The sequence below is a fragment of the Theropithecus gelada genome, chromosome 4 (assembly GCF_003255815.1).
Source record: "Theropithecus gelada isolate Dixy chromosome 4, Tgel_1.0, whole genome shotgun sequence".
Taxonomy (NCBI): domain Eukaryota; kingdom Metazoa; phylum Chordata; class Mammalia; order Primates; family Cercopithecidae; genus Theropithecus; species Theropithecus gelada.
This window is the reverse complement of record NC_037671.1, coordinates 12777434-12801251: the sequence shown is the minus strand read 5'-3', so window position 1 is coordinate 12801251 and position 23818 is coordinate 12777434. Positions and strand designations below refer to the sequence as shown.

Genomic DNA, 23818 nt, shown 5'->3' with positions numbered 1-23818 from the left:
GGAGCTGAATGATGAGAACACATAGGCACACTGTGGGGAACAATACACACTGGGGCCTGTCTGGGGTGCGGGGAGAAGGAGAGCACCAGGAAGAATAGCTAACATAGACTGGGTTTAATACCTAGGTGATGGGTTGATCTGTGCAGCAAACCACCATGGCACGTCTTTACCTATGTAACAAACCTGTACATCCTGCACATGAACTTAAAATGAAAGTTGAAAAAAATGTTCCTAGTATTAAAAACTGCATCAAGTCTGTAGGGAAAAGTGAAGGCTGGCAGTTGTTCCAGTAACAAAATGTGTTTTCCCTTCCTGCCAAACAGAAGAGAAAGTATCTTGGACTAGTTGAAATAGCAACCCCCACTTTTTTCCCCTGTGTCAGAACCAAACAAACAAACAAAAAATAATTACCTCCTGCCACAGTCAAGGAAAATTTACTCTTTAACAGCCTGACAAAATGTCACTGAATTACATCCATCCCTTGGTATCACCTAGCAAAATCCTGGATCCCCAAAGAAATACACTAGGCTATTTCACATTCAGTGTATATAAGAAAAGTACGAAATTCAGGGTGAAAACAAAAACAAGAAAAGCACCAAAACATCAAGAACTTGACAGGAAAGAGAAGTCAACTGAGGCTTTTTGCTTTCAGAATAAAAATGCTGTTGCTCAAAGTCCTACTCATTCCAATGGGCTCTACCCAATAACATCAAGTTTTTTCACTAACCACCCAATTCTGCCTGCCAGTCACTCTGCTGGTAGTTTGTGGGAGACTGACAGTTAAGACAGTAAATGTTAAAGCAATGTAATTTTGTAATAACAGGAATACATTCACTAAACACATAGATGTGCATTGTGTGTATAAATGATATAGGGACATTTAAGATATTTATTTCATTACATTTTAAACACAAGTCTAAGACAGGTTTATCTTTATTCTCAGTCTGTGACTTGGAGAAATTGGCTTCCATAGCGTCGTTTGAGAGTGCAGAGCATCTTATGAACGGTAATTGGAGAGAGATGGTGATCTATTCCTGTGCAAAAAGAAAGAGTCGAGAAGCACTGCCCAAATGAATGGGCAGGGCTTCATTCCAGGAGAAGTACTGAGTGTGAGGAGGAAAGTCACTGTATACACCTGTAAGGTTACAGTTTTAATGGGTCTTGGAATGAGGTTACAGTGTTATAGCATCAAGGGTGGCTTTCCTTTGGCATCAGGCTGGGCTAGGAGGCAAACACACGAAGGTTAAGTGAAAGGGTTACTTATCAGTGTTTGAGCTGGCTCCTGAGGAAAGCAGTGGATATATGACTAAGCCCAAAGGTGTATCACTCCAGACACCAACGCACCACTTCCACATACTATGGCTTGGATCTTGTCCCAAATAACTCTACGTCGTAATGTTGGTCTTCCAGTATCGTAAGGTGGGGCTGGTCAAATACGGTGAGTTAATTGTCTCTACCTCAGTCCCCTCATGTAAAATGAGGTAATAGCAACTCCCTTATTTGAGTTACTGTAAGAATCATCTTAAATCAAGTTAAATTATGGACTCTAAGCTTAGGCACATTCGCTTTGAGTATCTTGCTAAAAAGATTTTGAATAATTCTTTGGCAGAGACATTTGGAGCCTACTTGTCTTCTGACATTTAACCCCGAAGTATTTCAAACAGAAAAGATTGCCTCCTTTGTTGATGCTGTTCATTAACAACGAATAGGGTTAGATCTCTGGGAAGAAAAATGCCCAGAATAAGCCTTGTGACTTTCAGTTGTGGCAGGATGAGGAAGTAAGTGTTCAGGTTATCTTAGTTTCCCATCCTGCCAGGATCAGGAGCCAAAAGGCACATTTTATTTTCCGATTCTGTTCTGTAAGCACCTGGAAATTCTAGATAAGATATAACCAAAAGGGTTTTAAATTCATAAACACTCAAGAATGAATAGGATCTCCTTGGGTGCCAGGAATGAAGAGGAAATCAAAAACTAGAGAGGAAAATGTGTGAACTGGGGCTGTTGCTGCCTGGGAGAGGGAAAAGCAGATCATCAGTCTTGTTGATCTAAAGGTTTGGATTCGTTTTTGGTTTGCATTTTTTTATCTTTTTGTTTTTATGTACTTATTTTTAATCGATACATAATATTTGTATATGTTTTGGGGGTACATGTGATATTTTGATATATGCACACAATGTGTAATGATCAAATCAGGATACTTAGGGCTTCATTCACCTCAAACATTGGATTTGAATGACCATTCAGGAGATGAGACTTTGGGCCTTTTAGGTATAGGGTGTTGAAAGAGCCTTTTCCATAAATTTTGGATACTCAAAATGTGTCGAAAGGGATAGATAGACAAAAAATATGTCCACTAGACGGAGATAAAAGAATCTTTTTTGGAGAAAGAAAAACTTTTTTAAATGTTTCATTTAAAATACTGTTTCCCCTAATAATCTACAGTTGAATTTCTTTAATAGAAAATGTATAGGGTTAAAAATTACAAATACTTATCATAGAGATTTGACCCTCTGAACAGAGAACTACTGAACTGGAAGCCAGATCTGAGGAAACTTCCTAGACTACATCTCTAAGAGATGAAAAAAGTGAAGTGAAAAGTGATTCGTAGTGATTTGCAAAGATTACAGAGCAGGTCTAACATACAACTTATACAATTTCCAGAACAGAGACTAGCTAGAACGAGGGAAAGATATGAAGAGATTAACAGTTATTTATTAATTTCCAAGACTCATGGAAGACATGAACTCTCAGATTAAGGGAACAGAAATTCTGAGGCAGACAAAGTAAAATCAATCCCCTTCTGGACACATTCTAGTGAAACTTCAGACAGCAACAGTAGAGGACTGAAGACAATAGAAAAATATATTCAAAACTCTGAAACAAAGTTGATAAAGAAAAAAACTGTACTCACCTAACCTATTATTGAAGAGTGGATCAGAAGTGTCACAAATGAATACATTTTTGACTAAGGATATTGTAGTTGTTTCCTAGGTCTGCTATCAGAAAAATACCACAAACTTGGTGGCTTAAAACAGCAGAGATTTATTGTCTCATGGTTCTGGAGGCCAGAAGCCTGACATCAAGGTGCTGGCACAGCCATGCTCCCTCTGGGGCCGTGAGGGAAGGGCCTGCTCCTGCCTCTCTCCTAGCTTCTGGGAGGCCCTGGCATTCCTTGGTTTGCAGATCCATCAATCCAGTGCTTCACATGGCCTTCTCCCTGTGTGTCTTCACTTCATCTTCTGTCTGTGTTTTTCCATCTCTGTGTTCAAATTTCCCCTTTTTATATGGACACCAGTTATATTGGGTTAGGGTCCACCCCAGTGACCTCATCTCAACTTGGTTAAACCATAAAAGATTCTGTCTCCCAAAGAGGTCACATTCTAAGGTACTGGGGGATGCGATTTCCACATATCTTATTTTGGAGCACACCATCTGACACATAACAAGTATACCCTCAATGGAATGCTAAAAGAACTTACAAAGGATGTTTTCAATTACAAGGAAAAAGGCAGAAATAAATAACACCTTTGTATTTTTTTAAAATTTCTGTATTTGAAATGTTTTGTAATTTTGCAAAGGAATATAAAAGACATGCCTTTTCTATTCTATTTTAATAAATATAAGGCAATTAAGAGACCCTGAATAACAAATGAAAGAAAAAATGATCATATAATTTGCATAATTAAATGATTGTTTAGTCAACTAATTAACTCAATGAAAACTCAAAGTTAAGTCAAAAGGTTGTGGCTACAGCATCTTTAGTTTTCACAAGACAAATATGCCACAGTTTGGAAAGTGTAGCGTTAAACCTTTCAAATATGTGTGAGAATCTGTCTTGCTTATAATTTGCAAGATAAATAACTGTAAAATAGTACCACAGGAAAATATTTTTATGAGAAAATTACACAGATCCTTTGAGAGTTTGGTGAAAGATCTTACTCTGGCTTCAACTGTAGTTGGTTACTTATCCATTAATGTGGATAAATACAGAATTTTTAGACCAGTACACAAGATTGAGAGAGAAATGTGTTAAATCATTTTTTAAAATGTAAAGTCAGACACAAATTAAGAACGGTGATGATTACTTTCTTATAACTGATTATCTCACATTATTATGCTTTTTGGTGACATTTTGAAATATCATTATTGAACTTTGACAATGGTATCTGAGCTGAAAGAACCTTCTGTTAATTATTAGCTAGACCTGTTATGCTTGCAGTTCTCATTTTTGATGGGTGTGAGGATTGGCCAACCTAAAACAATGATACAAATAATAGGTTAAAGAAGCAAAAACAGCAAAATTCAGGCAAAGAACATTGATTAATGAAGTTTTTTAAAATTCTTAAAGGTCGTGTACTCAAGTTTGGCTAAGCCTCAGGCAGATTTAATGAACATGACCAGAGCCTGCTGTATGCAGTGGGTAACCCAGGCTGACTCCAAATTTGCTGACATTACAGGGTTATTATTTCTGGAAAGATATATAATTCCGGAACAGTTTCTTTAGTGATTCCATTAAGACTCTGATTTCCTTCAATTTAGGGTTACAGATTTCATTTTTCACATTATCTCACACCACAAAGAAAATAAAATCATGTCTTGGATTGAGTGCCTATGTCAGCCAAAGGAAAAAAAATATTTAATTTTGATGGTACTTAACCCCATTTTATTTGATAAGTACATCTGTTTTTTTGGATCACATGTCAGTGTGTGAATGATGAAATTTAATGACTGCTAGTTTAAAGGCAAAAAATGATTTTGCTTACACTAAATTATGCAATCTTGAGGATTCCTTGAGGAAGAAGTAAACAGATGCCGTCATATGGATGGTATTAAAGCACACACCATAGCAAAGAAGTTACTGGAACGGAGATCTCAGAGAACATAATGTGGCCACCCAGGCTTCCTTATGACAGAATATGGAGATTTATTAGTCTCTAACTTTCAAGAAGTTCTACTGTTTAATTATTTGTGATCAGATGAGGCTTTTTCTTTGGACAAAGAGAATAAAATCAATTTAATTACTAATAAAATCTTTTGGGAATGTTATCACAGAAGTTTATTTTTGTATATTTAAATGTAAAGGCTAAACACTGTAGTCCGAGACAAGGCAGAATGGTGATTCAGTGTGTGTTTTATAACCTGACGAGAATTCTGGCTCTAAAACCAACTTAGCAATGTGAGTAACAGCAGCTGTTTCTCAATCTACCTGTGCCTCCCCCATCTCAACTGCAAAATAGTCATCACAATAAGCTCCATCTCCTTAATCTTATGATGTCACCACCAGTAGGGTACTAGGTCAGAGTAAATGTTATAATGCAGTTCAGTGCCTGACATGCTGAAGGAGTAAAATAATGTTTAACTTAAAACAAACCAGCTTTAAAAAACCATAAACAAAACTCTAATATACACCTTCAATGAAGTTTTGGTTAACTAAAGTATGTTGTTGTTCTTCCCCTTCATATCATGTCCATGATTACATTGTTTGAAAGGATATATGAATTGCTGTAAATGAACAATATTTATATTTTGATATCTTAAATCCTTCCTTTCTAAAACTAGTGAAGTTTTTAGACCCAGTAAGAAAGGAAAAGTTTGCTTTTCTTTGCCCTAATCCGATATGAATGGTGCCCGTAGAAGAAGAGATTAGGACACAGATGCACACAGAGGGAACCCCGTGTGAGGAGACAGGAACAAGATGGCCGTCGGCAAGCCAAGGACAGAGGCCTCAGGAGAAACCAGCCTTGCCAACAACTTGGGCTTGGAATTCTGGTTTCTAGAATTTTGAGAACATAGATTTTTGTTGCTCAAGGCACCCAGTGTGTAGTACTTTGTTATGGCAGCCCTTTCTTACAAATACAGGAGGGGCTCATGAAAATCTGGTGACAATAAATTGTTCTTTATTTTCTGGTAAGAAAGGAGGAGTCACAAAAGACTTCAACCTTTTAGAAATCAACATGTGAATCTGGCATCGCTGAAATGAGCTTAATCTGTGATAGGAGGGGTGCCTGGCTCCCCTGTTCCTTTCATTTAGCTACATTAATGGAGGTTCTGGGTAATTGTAGGCACATAGGTACCTCAGAGAAAATCTTACTGAAACTTCCTGTGCTGTTAGATTATTTTGTGGATCTATAGAATTTTTTAAAAGTTTACCAGCCAATTAATATGTATATATCAGTGTGGCAAGGTGTCATTATTACAGTAGTGGATGGGTACCATTTTTGTTTTACTGGAGGGAAATCCAATATGAATAAAATAGCAACTTTTCAAACATGACATTTAATCCATTCATGTAAATCAAACTGAGAATCTATTATTCATTATTAAAAGGGTGGCATATTTTTATTACACTGAGAATGAAACACAAATACTGTGAAAAATTTAGTGCCTTTTCTTGAAATTTTAAGACACTTATCATATAGTCATCTAGCTGGGACTGGCACTCACTTTAAAATATAGCCATAAAATTAATAAGTTTGAAGTTTTATGCCCGAAAAAAGGATGCTCAATTTCAGTGAAATAGGCAAATTTATTTTTTATTTAAAGCTTCCTAAGTACTTAAGACGGTCAAGTACTTCAGTAATGCTCCAAGTCCAATATGTATATGAAGAATATAGTTCATATTCTTGTCATTATTAGTCATGGCCACCATGTTCTTCCCTGAGGTGCGTCCTGAAAACTGCATATATCAGAAACTGATTAAAATGACCTAAAGTATTAATTCTTAAAATATGATGAACCCAACATTTTACAAGAGGTTATTTTCTGTGTGACATTTAATATCTAAGAATTGAAATGATTTTAATAACTCATAGGAAGGAACGGTCTTAGTAAAACTAGACTGGCACATGATTGCTTTTATTGATTATTGGTTATTACCATTAATAATGGAGAGCTCTGGAGTATATTATATTGTGTAGCTTTAGAAAGTTTTTCATTATATCAGTTGGAGGAAGGCCCTTTGTGTTAGTTCTTAAAAGGGTCACTTCTGCTGGTTAAGGGGACCTCGGACGTGGGAGACTCTTGATCGCCAGTGGCCCTTCATCAATGACATGGACAGTCATGGGGCATCCTACTTCCAGCCATGGCCTCTCCCAACTCACCCCCCAACTTGCTTCCAACTGCTGCTGCACATGTGCCTCTCTGGTCAAGCAAAGGGACACCCCACTCTCTTGCCCCTTGCCCCCATGAGAACAAATGAAAACTTGACCCAAAGTGTAGTAATTAAGAGCACATCTCTAGAGTGAGGCTGACCAGAGTTGGAATCCTGGTTCTACTACTTACTAGCAATCAATACTTTAGGAAAATTATTTTTAAAAAAAATCCCTGGCCTCAGTTTTCTCATCTGTGAAATGAGAATCTAATATCTAATTCATAGGGGTTTTATGAGCATCAAATAATGTGATGTATCAGCTCTTTAGCATAGTAGATTGCATGTAGGAAATAACTGGCAGCTATAGTTATTTTTATCTTTATAACAATAGTCCTTCATGTACAATGTTCTCTGCCTTCCTCTGTATGTTAACTTTCTACAGTCTTTCAAAACATTTCTTACAACAGTCTCAGTCAATCCTTTCTTAATTCTCTCCTTTGAGAAAACTCAGTTTACACTAAATTTGATGCTACTTTTGTCTACATTACTTGCTGCCGGGTGATGTGAGAGGTTTCAAGGCAATGGGTACAGAAAGTCACTGTATCACTTATTCTCTGGGAGGAGTGAGAGAGTACCATTTACTGAGTGCCTGTAGTGTGCCAATTACGTCACTCTGCACTTGATATATACTGTCAATGCTAACATCACATGACCCAATTCATTATTAAACCCATTTTGCAGGTGAGAAAAACTGAGGTTTCAGAAATGAGAACTTGCTCAGATGTTTGAAGCTGAACTTAAGTCCACATATGAATGACTCCTCAGCCCAACATCAAGGTTCACAACATGCCCTAAAGGAAGCAGAAATCACTGATATATTGGTTTTTCATATCTGCAAATTACCCACCAATTTCTACCCTTTTTCTTTGTATTTCTATCAGATTTTTTTCTATTTCTAAAGCCAACTTTCTCTTCCTTTCCAGTCTCTGCTTTCTGTCTCTCAAAGGATAGGCTCTGTATTATGTAGTAAATTAACGTTCAGAAAAGAAGCTGTCACATTGCATGACATTGACAGGTGGTCATTCAATCTTAAGAATACTTGGCAGCACCAGAATGTAAGATTCCTGAGAGCAGGGACTTTGGTGTTTTGTTAACTTCTGTATCATCAGAAACTAGAAAGGCATCTGTCTTAATAAATATTTTTTAAATGAACAATTCTAAGACTTACAGAGTCACATTGAAGTTGTAAAAGAAACAACTATTGACTACCTTTTAGATGAAATTTTTTTTTTTTACTTTAAAACGTCTTTGGTATTTTATGCAGATTCACATTTTTAATTTTATTGGGAATGCTTTTATAATGCCATAAATTCGTCTTTGTCCTTTGTGTCTGTTCTCTACATCTGTTCACATCCAATGTATTCAGAGTTAAGAATGCCCTAGTTACAAAATAGTAGTTCTTGTTCACTTGGCATGCAATTCAACAATCAAATCATTCTGAATTCTCTAAAGAGGAGGAACTTGCTTCTATATTTGAACTCACTCACATTCAGAGGGAATATGCTTTAATATTTCGACATCTATACAAAATGCTTTACAATTACTTTTAAGGCATTAATTCTCCTATGAACACTGAGTGAAGTCACGAAGGACTGAGTAGGGCAAAGAATTTTTCCAAGGTCACACTGCCTGTTAATTGCAAAGGATGGGCCTGGCTATCTTTTCCCATCATCTTTCTCATACATATATAAAGCAATAGTCAATGACTTTGAACTGATGAGGCTCTCAAAGCTTATGGTGGTGGCAAAAAACAGATTTATGTTCGAACAAAATCATCACTAAACTCTGGGACCAATAAAGGTCAATTTAGCAAACTGCAAATCAGGTCATATCCAGCCTCTGCTCAAGATTTTCCATTGCATTTAGATCTTCACTGCATCTATAATAAGATCCAAATGCCTTACCTGGGCCTTCAAAGAGTGTATGATCTGGCCTCTATCCCATTATCTGCTTTCATTGCATTCTAGTTTTTTGCTTGTGTATTTTATTTCAGCCTCACCGTCATTCTCCGAACACACTAAGCTCATTTCTTGCTGCAGGGCCACTGAATTCATTACTGCTTCTTGCCTAGTAGGGTTTTCTCTCACACCTTGACATGGCAGTTCTCAGGGTAAGGGTTGCTTCCTTAGGCAAGAGTTTCTTAACAGAATAGCCCCCTCCTCTAGTAATTTTCTAGTCCATTGCTATTTATTTTCATTATTTCAATATCAATTGTGATAGGCTAAACATTTATCACTACTGATGAGGTCTCATATATATTTGTCTATTGTGTATTCTCTTTCCTATCAGAGTATACTCAGTGAGAGTAGAAAGCTTTTTGTCTCACTCAATTATTTTTATCCTCAGTGCCAAAAGTGGTGTCTAAATGCAAAATTGAGATTTAATAAATGAGCATGAATGATTGGAGGGAAACAGTAAAGTCGGAGATGGGGGTTTTGATATAGTCAACTCAATTCAGTAGCTGGAGAAACATGAGCAAGTCATTACTTTCCTAAATCATTTTTTTTCAATCACCTGTAAAATGGGCTAATGTCAGCAACGTAACAAGGTTGACGTGCAGATCAAATGTGATAATGTGCACGTAAGAGCTTTGTAAAATATAAAATGCTGCACAGGCATTAACTTCATTGCTAGATATCTTTGGTGCAATGTGGGCTGCCTAAAGGGAAAACGTTGATGAGCAATTATTGCCAAAAGTTTTCTCCTTTCCAAATGATATATTTCCATGCTCCTTGTAAAGCCATTTGTGGTTAATTTGTTGGTCTTTGATCTAATCAGGCTGCAGATGTTCAAAAATGCCATCTTTTTGTGCATTGAGGCTCACTCACTGGAGTTTGTAAAAGTAATGGGCTGTGCCCAATTTTTCCCCAATGTGTTCAACTCTCAGGGACAATGAAGGGAAAGATCTATCTTTTGCCTAACAAGGAGAAACTAAAAGAAAATTTGACTTTTTGTTTTCACAGTCAAAAAAAAAAAAAAAAAAAAAAAAGTGAGAGAAAGGAGGAGAATCCCAGAACTGAACTTTCTAAATTAAAATATTCAATTAGATTTTTTCCATCTCTCTAGAGTGAAATATTCGTAGTTGAACATCTGAGTAGCATGTGAAGAGATGAGTTATGACATATTGAGGCTGAGGTCAGGTAATGGAATTATAATATAATGAGATGACATATCATATATTTCCTCTTGATTTCAGTCATTTTTGATGGAAAATGGTGGAAAGGTCATATTGCTTAACCAGTAATTATCCAGGTATGACTCAATTAGATTTTAGGCAGAAATGTAGTTGTCGTAAGCAGTAGGAGATCCAACATATGATCAACGACTCACAAACCTGGCTTGCTTATCTTTGTGTCCATACTGGGTGGTGATTCTCAGGAAGGTGTGGGCTGAAAGACCATCTGATTCACAATTACCTTACATTCTTGTTAAAATTCAGAGTACCAAGCCCCACCCCAGACTTACCAATTCAAGGTAAGCATGAGGTCTGGGAAGTCTACACTTTCAATAATGACTCATGGGTAATTGTTTTACAAACTAAATTTCTGAGACTGAGAGCTTAGGGTCTTGAAAACATCACAGTATGATTGTTGGTGCTTCTCAAATAATTAAATTAGTTGTTGAGAAATTGTAAAATTAGATTCCGGGACTTTAGGTTTGAGAGATCATGGAATTGTGCCCCTCATTTAAGGAGAATTTTCATTCAGAATTATTCATTTGTAAGCTAACTGGTAAACTTAGCCCTTTAGAAAGACTTATTCCTTAAGAATCCCTGATAGTAGGATTTTATTGTAGTAAAAATGCTTTTTCTTGATAGGCAATTTGTCTGTTTTGGTTACCTGAACTCGAACCGAGCAATTTAGGAGAGAACTGGCTAGATAGAGAGAAATATCTGGAAGGGGAGCCCCGGCTTCCCAGTTTGTAGGAATCAGGAAAAGCAGTAAATAGGATAGAGCAGAATGACCTTGAGGTCTCTCACCATGAATCCAAGGTGGGTTGTCCCTAGTTGACCCCTCCTACATTCAGGAAGCTTAGCATGACTGACTGGTGCAGATTGCCTAAAATCAGATCCCAGCTCTAACCTCCACATCGTTTTGTATGACCTTGGACCTTCCCCCAGTTGTGTTATTTGTAAAATTGAGTCTATAGAATCTACTTTGTAGGATTATAGTGGCTATTGAGTTAATAAGGATAAAGTGCTTTCAAAAAGTGTCTTGCACTTAGGGAATGAAACTTAACTGTTGATATTATACTAATTTTTAAAATTAAGGAACCAAAAAAGTAAATTTCCTACAACAGGAACCGGGAACTACTAGATTTGACATGAGAATGCTGGTTTTCCCATGGTATAGGAAGTAAGAATCTCTCTCTTCTGTTTAGAAGCAATGACAGTTGTAGTTGTTACTACCCTGTGTTCTTGATCCCTAGGCCAAGACAGGTTTCTAAGAATAGCTACTTTTTCTTATCCTATAGCAGAAAGACTGGAGATTGGAGCTGATTTACCTATTTATTTTTCTGAACTGAAAGAATGGAAAAAACAGTAATGGTTCTATGAAACTTTCAGGGGATAACCTAGATGACTCTATTCTGTGGCTTCAGTTCCCACTCAGGTATTCAGAATTGTCTGCCTCAAAGAGAAAATTTTGTTATTTCTAATGCACATTAAGTATACTGATTTGCTGTGTTGACTATCCCTATTCCTCATAGAATGTCAAGACTTGGAAGATATCCTTGAGTTTAGTTCCGATTCTCCTTGTCTGACACACCATCCTTGGGCCTGTGTCTGGGTCCTATCAGTGTCTCTGCCTGTGTGTTTGCTTGAGAACCTGTGGATTAGAAATGATAACCTCGAAGGTCTTGTCCAAACTGAAGACAAGATCCCTTGATCATAATGAGCAAAATACCTTGGGGGAGGAAGAAGAATTTCCTGATGAATAGGCTTTCGTGAGAAAATAATTTTCTCTCTCTCTCTCTATCTCTCTGTGTGTGTGTGTACAGGCATTTGAAAAATAATTTTGACAATATTTAATATGATATGTATTATACATGTTAATATGTATTTAAGTATGTGTTTAAGAGGAGACAAAATTAGAAATTTAGATTGCTATGATACTGCATTAGGGTCCTGAATATGATGCTAAGGAATTACCATTTATATGGTAAATATATGATGTCAGGCAAAAAACAACCAAAAGTAGAACTTATAATAAACCAAGTTTCTGGAGACCTTTTGTGCAGTGCCAGAAATAAAAGTAACTTTATGTGACCAGAGGAAAGAAGCAGGGCAAAGAAGTAAAAGTTAGATATTACCATATGATTTATAATATTTTATATTAAATTCAGAATTTCATGATAAGGAAATATGGATACTTGCCTAAGTGTGTTCCTTTGACAGTCATTAATGAGTTTTTTTGTTAGGTATCATTGATGGGTCTTTATGATTTCTCCTTATCTTTGATTTTCAATCAGTTTGATTATGATATGCCTGGGTGGCATTTTCTTTGTATTTCTTCTGCTTAAGATTTTCTGAGCTTCTGGTTTTGTAGATTGATGTCTTTCATCAATTTTGGAAAATTCTCAGCCATTATCTCTTCAAATACTTTTTCCTGAACTATCATCTTTCTCTTCTCATTTTAGGATTCCAAATGTATGTGTGTTAGACTGTTTATTACTGCCCCACAATTCTTTCATGCTCTAGTCTATTTTACTTTTTTATTCTCTTTGACTTTATGCCTCAGTTGGAATAATTTCTATTGACCTCTGTTAGAGTTCACATATCCTTTTTCTGTTGTGTCCATTTCTGCTGTTATGCCCATTTAATAATTTTATTATTTCAAATACTTTAGATTTCTGTTCTAAACATTTTAAAAATTCTTTTCTGAGCTATTCAAAACTTTTTCAGTTATTTATATCTTTTCCTCTAATTTTGGGTCCTATTTGTAATGATTATAGTCTTAGTTAGTTCCAACATCCGGCCATTTGTGGGTGGGTTTCATTGATTGGTTTTCTTTTGTTCATGCATCACATTTTCCTCCTTCCATGGATGTCTCACAGTTGTGTATTAGATGCCAGATATTGTATATAAGCCAATTACAGAGACTGGAGTGGAAAATATTTCTCCTCCACAAGGGCTGATCTCTCTGATCAAATTAGGAATTGAGCTTAGTTGGCGTTGGGTTTATAGCTTTAGTTAGTTTTAATTTACTACCAGTTTCCAAAGCTTTAAGCTGTAAAAGTCCCTCCTTCCAGCTGGGCTTGCTTATCCATGCACCATGTAACTAACATTCTGCTCTGCTCTCCAGCGCTGTCCCAGGATTTCTGTGCCACTGGAAATCTCTTTTTGCTCCCCATCTAGACTCAATTGCCCACATGCTGCTGAGCACTTGTTAAAAGTCCCACTGTTGAGAATTGGTAAATAGTGAGAACTTGCTCTTTGTCTGAGGCTGATATGTTTTCAGTGTTCCATAAGAGCCCATGATGGTTAAAAGTTCAGCCAGTTTCTCTTTCCCCTGCAAAGTAGTCTACCCAGTGACTGGTCTGCTTCCTCACCTGTTTCCTGGGATTAAAGCTGCCTCTATCCTAGTTCATATAGGAAGGGCTGATCCCTCTATGAGATTTAGTTTCCCCTAAATTTCTTTGTGTCCCCAGTTTCCCAATGGGTTAAAAATACAATTTTGTAATTTAACTGATTTGTTTCCTTTTTATGATGGAAGTGTTGGTTACTTTTGATCATCTCCATCATAACCGGAAGCAAGACCTTGAAGGCTCTCTGATTTTTGAAATCACTTAGTATACTTATTTTCTGTAAAAATAATAATCATTACAAAAAATCCAAAAGTCCAGAAAAATGAACGTTTTGTGAATGTACATGGTTATCATTTTTGCATTTACTCTAGTCCTCTCTGGAGTGCTTTAATTTAAAAGTATACCTAAAAGTAGTTTAAAAGTGTATCCTTTACAGTTTTTTTTTTTTTTTTTGAGACGGAGTCTCACTGTGTTGCCCAGGCTGGAGTGCAGTGGCCTGATCTTGGCTCACTGCAAGCTCCGCCTCCCGGGTTCACCCCATTCTTCGGCCTCAGCCTCCCGAGTAGCTGGGACTACAGGCGCCCACCACCACACTGGGCTAATTTTTTGTATTTTTGGTAGAGACAGGATTTCACCATGTTAGCCAGGATGGTCTTGATCTCTTGACCTCATGATCTGCCCTGTCTCGGCCTCCCAAAGTGCCGGGATTACAGGCGTGAGCCACCACACCCGGCCTATCCTTTACATTTTTAAAGTGTAAGGAATTTTACCTTCTCTTCCAATCCTCCATTTAACAGTAAGACTTCAAAATTCCCGTTTGCTTCTTGGATTCCATTTTATCTCCACTCACCTTTCACATGTACCTTTTGCAATATGGAAGATCAAATGTATCACCCTTATGCTATGCAGTGGAATTCAGCTTTGCAGCAGCTCTTCCTTCCAGAGCGGTACTCTTCTCTTTTAACTTTTATTTTAGGTTTGGGGGTTCATGTGAAGATTTTTTACATAGGTAAACTCGTGTCGTGGGGGTTTGTTGTACAGATTATTTCATCACTCAGGTATTCAGCCCAGTACTTGAAGGTGGAGGGTAGGAAGAGGGAGAGGAGCAGCATCACAGAGGTGTTCTTCATGGCTTTCACTAAATTAAGGGACTCTGAGGCTATTATGATCGCCACCTACCAGGACTCTCCTGACGGAGGGCATTGATAGTTGGGGGAGACCAACACATATATTTTTCTTAACATATGGTATTTAACTACAAAGCTACTGAAAAATCATCATGGGATAGCTATGGAAGTACTCAGATTTGTGAAAAGGATCCTCTGCAAAGTACGCTGAAATTTAGTGGCCTTTCTCGCCAAAGAGGAAACGAATGAATTACAAGCTACATACTGCAGGGCAGAAGATTTCTCCTACAATATGCAACAAAGGAAAGGCACCAAACGAAAAACTACAACTGTTATCAGATAAAGTCATTTCCTTTATTTAACAATTTATGGCTTTCATTTTCCTTCTCAGTATCGGTGACTAGGTGTGGTCTTGTTCACATGCTTAACTATTTTAGGGGCTGTCAGGGTAGTTGCATGTGACTCCCCCATCTTGTAGAACACGTTGAGATGGAGTTCCTCTTGAGGTGACACAGGACTGCATGGTATTTATTATTGTGCTTGGTAGCCTTGAACTATTTCTCACATACTCAAAAAAATGATGCTGCTGCTTTACATGTTCACAGATGTATTTTAACCTTGACTATGCTATTTTTCTGTTTATTAAAATGAACTATTACTAAGTCATCTTAGAAGTGGTTGGGATGGTCCTAGAATAAATAAATTTTATAAAGGCACATTTCATATTTTCTGGGAACGTTTGTATTTACTAAGTGGATAATTATATTAACTTTGAGAAGAAGATCTTTATAGCTTTGTTTTTTATTGAGAGAGAACTCAAATGCATGGAAACTTGTATGTAAAAGAAGTGACTTCCTAAAACTGCAACAAAATTAATGATAGAATCGAGTCAGTACTGGACAAATTCTTAATTCATCTACTTTGAATGTATAGTTGAATACATAGGAGTTTAGTATAACAGGGGCTCTAGTTTTCACTTCTAAATGCAGGGCTAAAAATAGATGAAATTATTGTCGATAGTATCAGTTCAACTTGATTTTTAAATGATGGCCCAAAACAGGATTCTGACTCCTTCTCCCAATTCAACTTTTATTCTCGTATCACAAAGGTTACTCACAGCCAACTAGCCAAATGAAAAGTACAGCTTGAATAAGGTTCTCTTTTGTCAGTGATTTGTGCCTAGTGTTTTTAGCTTTCCCATAGGCTGTTGTAAAAAAATGACAAATCTGGTTTAAATAAAACCTGATCCTGTTAATGGTTTAATAGCAGCTGCCACAAGGTTATGGCATTTTTCAACAGATGCCTCTGTTTCATTTTATACCTAAACTAAGTCTTGGAATATTTATAAAAATAATATACAATATACCTACACACTTTTGGTTCAATATGTGTTTAAAAATAGTCTAAGTTCCAATCTTTGTCTACTTGTAATTATCCACACAAAATTCTAAAAAGAAATCGAAGGCTATAACTCAGTTTTTAAAAAAGATTATTTGTGTCTTACATTTCTCTAAATTTTGTTTTAAGGTCATGGAATAGGCTCCATCTCTACATCTGGGGACTTGATCAGTGGCTTGGTCATTCTGATTATTTCGCCCATCTTTACATTCAGTTCTATTTATTTAGCACTGACAACTCGCTTATACAGCATGTGCATTATAGGGTCAACTGAAATAAACAGAAAAAATCACAAAATTAAGTAGGACGCTATTTATTCTTCCAGAGGTGGACTTTGGAATAATAATTCAAGTTATTATTATGGGTAGGATAATTTGTGATAATTTATTTAATAACTTTTTAAAAAGCATTTGTTCTGTGTGATGCAGTTGTGCTGGGTAAGTGAATGATACAAAAATGAATGGCAGGCATTCAGAACAATGACTCTTACGGAAGATAGAAATAGTTATACAGTAGAGGTGCCAGCTCGATCAAAGAGGAATGAAGTGAAAACACAGACTACTATGTGAGTTAACATGTTGCAAACTTGATTTCTAAAACGCATGAAGTTTAGACTCTTTACCTGGCAGGGTCAAATTTGTGTAGATCACATTTTCATGGTTGCTCAATTACCTGGGGCTAGAAGGACTGTGAATGTAAAGACATCCAATGGTGAGTTTTCAAGGGCCAACCACAGGAGTATAGACCAACGTTTTACTTAATTCTAAATTGTGTATAGTCATCACTGAATGTAACGTGTTTCTAAAACCACAGGCGTCTCTATCTTCTCTTTTCTTAATATTTTTCATAGGTGCTCCCTCAAAAGAAAAATGTGAGCCCCGGCATGGCTTTCTTGTTTGAACTCTTTCTCCTTCGTGGCACATATGCTTGCCTGGACCGGGCTGTGGGCTGGGCAGTGTTCCCTTTGTGTGATAACAACTTTAATACAGTGGAGGGAAAATTTAAGTGTCCCCTTCTCCGAGGACATTATGACCAGAAACTCAGCAACTTTAGGAAGATTGAAGATTTGATTTGTCTGTACTTGGACCATTGGCTGTGCAATCTCTATTTTCAGGTTTGCAATATGATTTTTTAAGTGGCAAGGAATTAAAATGTTTTCTAAAGCTGCCTCTCTCTAGCCTTCAGCTTCCTTTCATGCCATTGGAAAATTTAATAAGTAAAGTGGCATAGAATGGTAAAAGTTATTACATCTTAATGCTGATTTCTGATAATACAGATTAAATCAATATTTGGAAAAAGGAATAAAATTATAGAATTAGTGGGAAATTGAAAGATCATTTAATAAAATTTTCTGCGTTGTGAATGGGCCAGAGCTGCCACTCAAGTCTCAGTTCACAATCTGTCACTGCTGGGGTAGAGTGTGCAGCTTCATCTCATCCACATGGGGATGGAAATCTGGTAAGTTTCCTTGTCAAGGTGAATCACTTGATACCAGGCGTTCAAGACCAGCCTAGTCAACATGGTGAAACCCTGTCTCTACTAAAAAGCTACAAAAACTAGCCAGGCTTGGTGGCACACACCTGTAATCTCAGCTACTTGAAAGGCCGAGGCAGGAGAATCACTTGAACCCAGGAGGCGGAGGTCGCAGTGAGCCGAGATCGCGCCACTGCACTCCAGCCTGGGCAACAGAGCAAGACCCTATCTCCAAAAAAAAAAAAAAAAAAAAAGTGTTTACTGAGCTTCTGTTGTGCGTTGGGCATTGCCTGCTCTAGGGATGCAAAAAGGATAAGCATTCCAGCGCATTCGTGGTGTGTTCTTTGTATCCAAATTTATTCTTCCTGATTATGATGTTTTTCCCCAGATTGTTCATGTCATATAATGCCGTCAATTGTTCTTCTTCACCTTCATGTTTGAAGTTTTATTTATATCTATGTAATGTATCTGTCTGTCTGTCTGTCTACCTATCTACTTACCTAACTGATAGAACTATTCAATTGGGTGTTCCCAGGAAGCACAAGTAATTTCGTCCTTAAAATCAGCAACGGTCTTCCTGTTTCCTATTTACTTTGAGTAGAATTACCTGGCATTTTTTCTTCTTATCTAATTCCATTATAATGTTTCGCTGAAATGTCGTGTTGGGGCAGTGTAGGTATGCTATTAATAAAATAATGTTTATGTGAACATGTACCTGTCTATTCATTTTGGAAATAGTGCCATCCTAAGATAAATCTGATTGCACACTAGAATTCTGTGGGAAGTTTTAGAAATACTTTTGCCTGGGTTCTAGTCTCAGATATTTTAATTTAGTTGTTTTGTGGTGGGGTGTCAGGCATCAGAACTTTTTAAAACCTTCTAAGAATCAGAAATGCTGATATAAATAAGCTTGAAAAGGAAGACTATTATAAGTGAATGTAAAAGAAATTGAAAATTTATCTAAAGGTTGAAGATAACTATAGAAAATCCATAAGAAAATATTTTAAAAATTGGTGACCTGAATTCCATGCCAAGAGTCAAAATAAATATAGCCATAAGAAAGTAAAGTTTGGGCTGGGTGTGGTGGCTTATGCCTGTAATTTCAGCACTTTGGGAGGCCGAGGCGGGTGGATCACCTGAGGTCAGAAGTTTGAGACCAGCCTGGCCAACATGGTTAAATTTTGCCTCTACTAAAAATACAAAAATTAGCTGGGTGAGATGGCAGGTGCCCGTAATCCCAGCTACTCAGGAGTCTGAGGCAGGAGAATCGCTTGAACCTGGGAGGTGGAGGTTGCAGTGAACCAAGATCGCGCCCGCACTCCAGCTTGGGCAACAAGAGCGAAACTCTGACTCAAAATAAATAAATAAATAAATAAATAAATAAGTAAATTTTGGTCTAACTAATGTGGAAGACATCTATAATTATTAACTGACTTTTTCACTAACTATTTCCTAAAATTCAGTGTTCTATAAATTATGGGATGGAAAGTCAGAACCAGCTTTGTTTTATAAAAGACAATTTATGTAGTACTGTTATTCATCATAAAGATAGTATATATTTGAGGTTAAATTCAAAGTAGTGTTTAATATTTGCAAGGTCAAGAAAAGTGGGTACATTTTAGCAGCGTTAGACTAATTTGATTTGACCAAAATCTACTTGAATTTGAACGTATTACTAAAATTTGCCTCGTTTTTTTCTGACTTTCTATTAAAAATACTCTGTAGAGAAAAATAAGGAATACTATAATTTATTTGCAGAGTTCAGCTGGCATTATCCATTAGAAATGGATGCAATTGTCCACTAACATTCTTATTTGATAGACAATAAAAATAATTTTCTCCTTCTGAACATTTCATGGGGAAGCGAGTCTTATTAATGAGAATAATAACATGCAAGATGCATGATTTTCTGATTGTAGGCAGAATAAGTACGCATGTAGATCCTTCTCTCTCATGAGGACAAAAACAAAAAACTTCTTTTCTGGAAACCTCAGTTTCCTCTTATGTGAAATTCTAAAAGTTGTGGATTTTTCCAATATAAGTTTTCTCAAATGCAAACATTTTTGAACAAGTTAATGCTGTATTTACTCAGAAAAGAAGAAGTTGGAATTGGGAAGAGAAAAGAGAAGTAATGCAGATGATGGAACAGCAAAGTGTTTTTTTGCAATGCCCTGTTAGAAGATAAAAAGGAAACAAGTCAATCCAGGTGAATCCTGAACATTTCTCTCCTGGGTCAGTCAGTGTGGAGAAACTGCTACTGTCAACGAGGGGCTGGCAGAGCCAGGTCACGTGGCTTAGCCATGAATTCACGTGTTCTTTCACGGTGTCATTAGGGATAGTACTCAGACTAATAACCCTGAGCATCCCAGAGGAGGTTGGCCAACAGCTCTGAGACTCCCCACAGCATGTGTGTAAGGATGCAACAGTGAAAATGATGTCAGAAAGATAGCCTGTCACTCTTTCCCAGGAAGCTTTGTCTGTCAATTCCTCACTTTCCTGAATATTTCACTTCTTGTGTCATTACTGTCTCCAAGCACTTTTACTATTAAAATTTTAAACATAGAGAAAAATTGAAAAAATTGTATTATGAGCGCTCATTCACTGCTAGATTCTACAATCTTGTCATTTCTTGTTGAACTTAAGATATTATTTCTTGGAGATGGTAAATAGTGAATGAATATTTGCTAATTTTCTCCTAGTATGAACGTTAGATAGTGTTATTTGGAAGAAGAAATTTTAAAAATTATAAACTGAAATAAAGGAGAAACTAATATATAGAGAGCAAATGGTACTATCTGAAGCACTTGTGTAAATTTGTTAATGCAAAAAACCTGCATTCTTTGTAACGCAACCAAACCAAAGCATATAATGTCTGGAAAACTGAATTTATTATTGATATTTTAGCTTTTCAAATTGTCTCTTTTTTAAAGATGAAAACTATGTAATAGTTTCAACAATTTAGATAACAGATTGCTCTCTTAATAGGTCATTAAACTTCCTTTGCATCTTGATGGTCAAAAAAATCATGAAAGCCGCACTCGACTTTCCCCTGAATTTCCAGTTTGTCTAATGGCTAAAGGAGAGAAAGCAGAATCAGGAGTGGATAATACAGCTGGCCTTTCAGACAAAGAAACAGAGAAGAACGCTTGTGCCTCAATGGATGAGGAAGAAGCTAAATCCACGGTACACTCTTCTCAGGGTTGGTTGACATTTTTTTCCCCAGCATTCTATTGCTAGTATTTCACGTCGTGTTGTATAAATTAGATTACGAATATAAGAAACTATCATTCTTTTTAAATATGTTTGAATATTAGTTTTTATATCACATTGTCTATTGCATATGTAAATATAAAATAACATCATTGAAACAAGTCTCTCTCCATGTCCTTATTGCTTTGAATGTTTTTGTTGTTGTTCTTGTTAAGGGGGCATAATTTGACTTCTGTTGGTTCTTATTTTTAGATTTCAATTTTTCTTGCATGCTTACAAGACTGGTAACCAAAAACTGGCTATGAAAGATAAAAGATTTTCAGAAAAATAGTTGTCAATTAATACAGTTTATTTTATTGGCCTTTGTTTTCCAAGACTGGTTTAGTCAGGCAGTAAATAAGCAAATAAAGTTTTTTGAAATAGTCAATCTACAAAAATTCCAACTTACAGAATATATATGCTATTAGAGATTATTCTCCTTCTTATAAAAGGATTGTTGCATTTACCAGAAGATTCACAAGCTTCTTTAACAGGGTGTATCCTCTAGCAGTAAACATTCGTGTCAGTTAAAATAGCAGTTGATGGATTGGTATTAATTATAATAACGACAGCATGTAATAGCACTACCAGCATTGTACTAATGCTACAAGTATTACCAGTGATAAGCAGCCTTGTAATAAGTACTTTATTTTTATTTTTGAAATTATTAAATATTTTAAACATCTCATACAGAAAATAACATAGCAAAATCAAACACCAGTACCCAGTAGCCAGCTTTGCTGATTTTTACCATTTTGCCGTATTACTTCCCATTTTTTCTATGAAAAAATAACATTTATCAGTGATTAATGCTCCCTGTGAACTGCTTCCTAATTCCATTCTCAGCCTTCTCAGATTTGTTATTGATCATTTCCATGTATATTTTAAAACATTTTCTACATATATATGGAATCACTAACAATGTATATCTTTTCTATGTTTTTAAGCTTTGCATAAATATATCATACTTCACATCTGCTTCTGCAACTTTTATTTTCTGTCAACGTTGTCTTTGATATTTATCTAACTATATCTGTCTATTTCTAATTTACTAATTTTGTTGTATTGACTTCCTTTGCAGGATTGTAACAAAATTTATTTATTTATGTTATTGTAGTTGTTTCTAGCTATACTCTGTTGCAAACAAAGCCACAATGACCAGTCCTGAACATGCTCTGCTTGTGCACATGGGTGGGAATTTCACTAGAGACTATATAACCCCCAAAAGAATGGCTGAATCACATGCACACACTTTCTAAATGTATAGACTAGTGACACTGCCACCCCTAGTGTGTCAATTTACCCTCCTTACAGTTGTGTAAGAGAGTTGCTTTAGCCCACATTCTATCAACCCTTGTTGCTGTCAGATTAGTTTTGTCAATTCAATTGCCATGAAATAATATCTATTTTAACTAGGATTTTTCTGGATACAAGTATATTAGAGCATTTTTGAAATTACATATATTTCTGTTGACCATTTGGGTATTATCTTGTGGAAATTGCCTGTTCCTGTACTTTGTCCACTTTTTCTTTGGGCCATGTTTTGCTTCATCGACCTGTAAGAGTTCTGGGGCTTTGTTGCCGTTGTTGTTGTTGTTGTTGTTTTTAGGAGGGTGGTAGGGGACATTTATTTTCTGGTTCAATTTTTGATTGTTACTTATTATGCCATCTTTCTATGTTTAATTCATTAAAAACCAATTGGGTTAACTTGGTCATGGTACATTATCTTTTTAATTTTTAAATTTATCTCCTTTTGTTAAAGTTTTATTGAGCAGGTGATATATTCACATTGTTCAAAAGAAAACCTGCCTTCCCCTTCTGCTCCCCAGCAACCTAGTTCTTCTCCCTGAAGGAAACCGATGTACTACTCAATAGATATTTTTATGTATCTATAAGAAAATACACAAAACTACTACTATAATTTTGAAATACAAGTAACTCTATCATCATATTATATATTTTTCTTGTCATTCCTAATGTTGATTATTAATATTAGCCATCGTTGTTTTTCCTTATTAGTCTTGCTTTTAATCTTTTCATTTATTTTTTTTCAGTATCCAACTGACATTTACCTTCATTCAAGTTCTCCACTGATTGTTTATTTTCTATGTATTTATCCTCTTGACATTTTTAGGTATCTTAACTTTTTATTTATCCACACATTGTGTAGATCAGAGAAAATCTACACATTGTAGATCAGAGAAAATTATGAATGGATCTGTCCATTGCTTCCTGTAATTTTGTCAGATAATGCTTTATACATTTTGAATCTGCTAAGTGCATACAAGTTTATAATTGTTATAGTTTGGAGGATGTTATAATTCTTTTCTACTTCTGTTTGTCTATTAATACTTTTGAATTTATGTTCTGTTTCATCTGATATGAGTGCCACGCACCTGAATTATTAATTTTTAGTATTTTCATGGCACACATTATTATGCTACCCCTTATTTTTAAATTGTAATATTTTTCTGTAGTACAGTTTGGGCATGTATCAATTAGTAGCATAAATCTGGATTTTATTTTCAAGACAAATTAAGGGGTACAAAAATACAATTTTAGATAGAAGGAATAAACATTAGTATTTGAGAGTACAGTAGGAAAATTATAGTTAACAATAATTTATTGTATGTTCCAAAATAGCTAGAATATCAGATTTGTAATATTCATAACACAGAGAAAAGATAAATGGTTGAGTTGATGGATATCCTTAATACCCCAATTTGATCATTAGCCATTGCAGAGAGGTATCAAAATACACATGTACTTCCAAAATAAGTAAAACTCACATATACTAATTAAAAATAGAAGAAAAGACAAGTAAATAACATGTGCCATTTAAATAGGTAAGTTTAAAGTTTTGGAAATTACTCTTATTATTGTTATATTTGTACTT

At 36.0% G+C, this 23818-nt stretch overlaps 1 protein-coding gene across 1 annotated transcript in view; it reads left to right on the top strand.

The window, feature by feature from the left end:
• The window catches only part of OFCC1 (orofacial cleft 1 candidate 1), a 513721-nt gene that overhangs the window by 377544 nt on the left and 112359 nt on the right, over positions 1–23818 (top strand). Inside the window, exon 7 of the mRNA XM_025382309.1 lies at positions 20735–20872. Coding sequence (XP_025238094.1) covers positions 20735–20872 — 138 coding nt within the window. The remainder of the gene's footprint in view (positions 1–20734; positions 20873–23818) is intronic.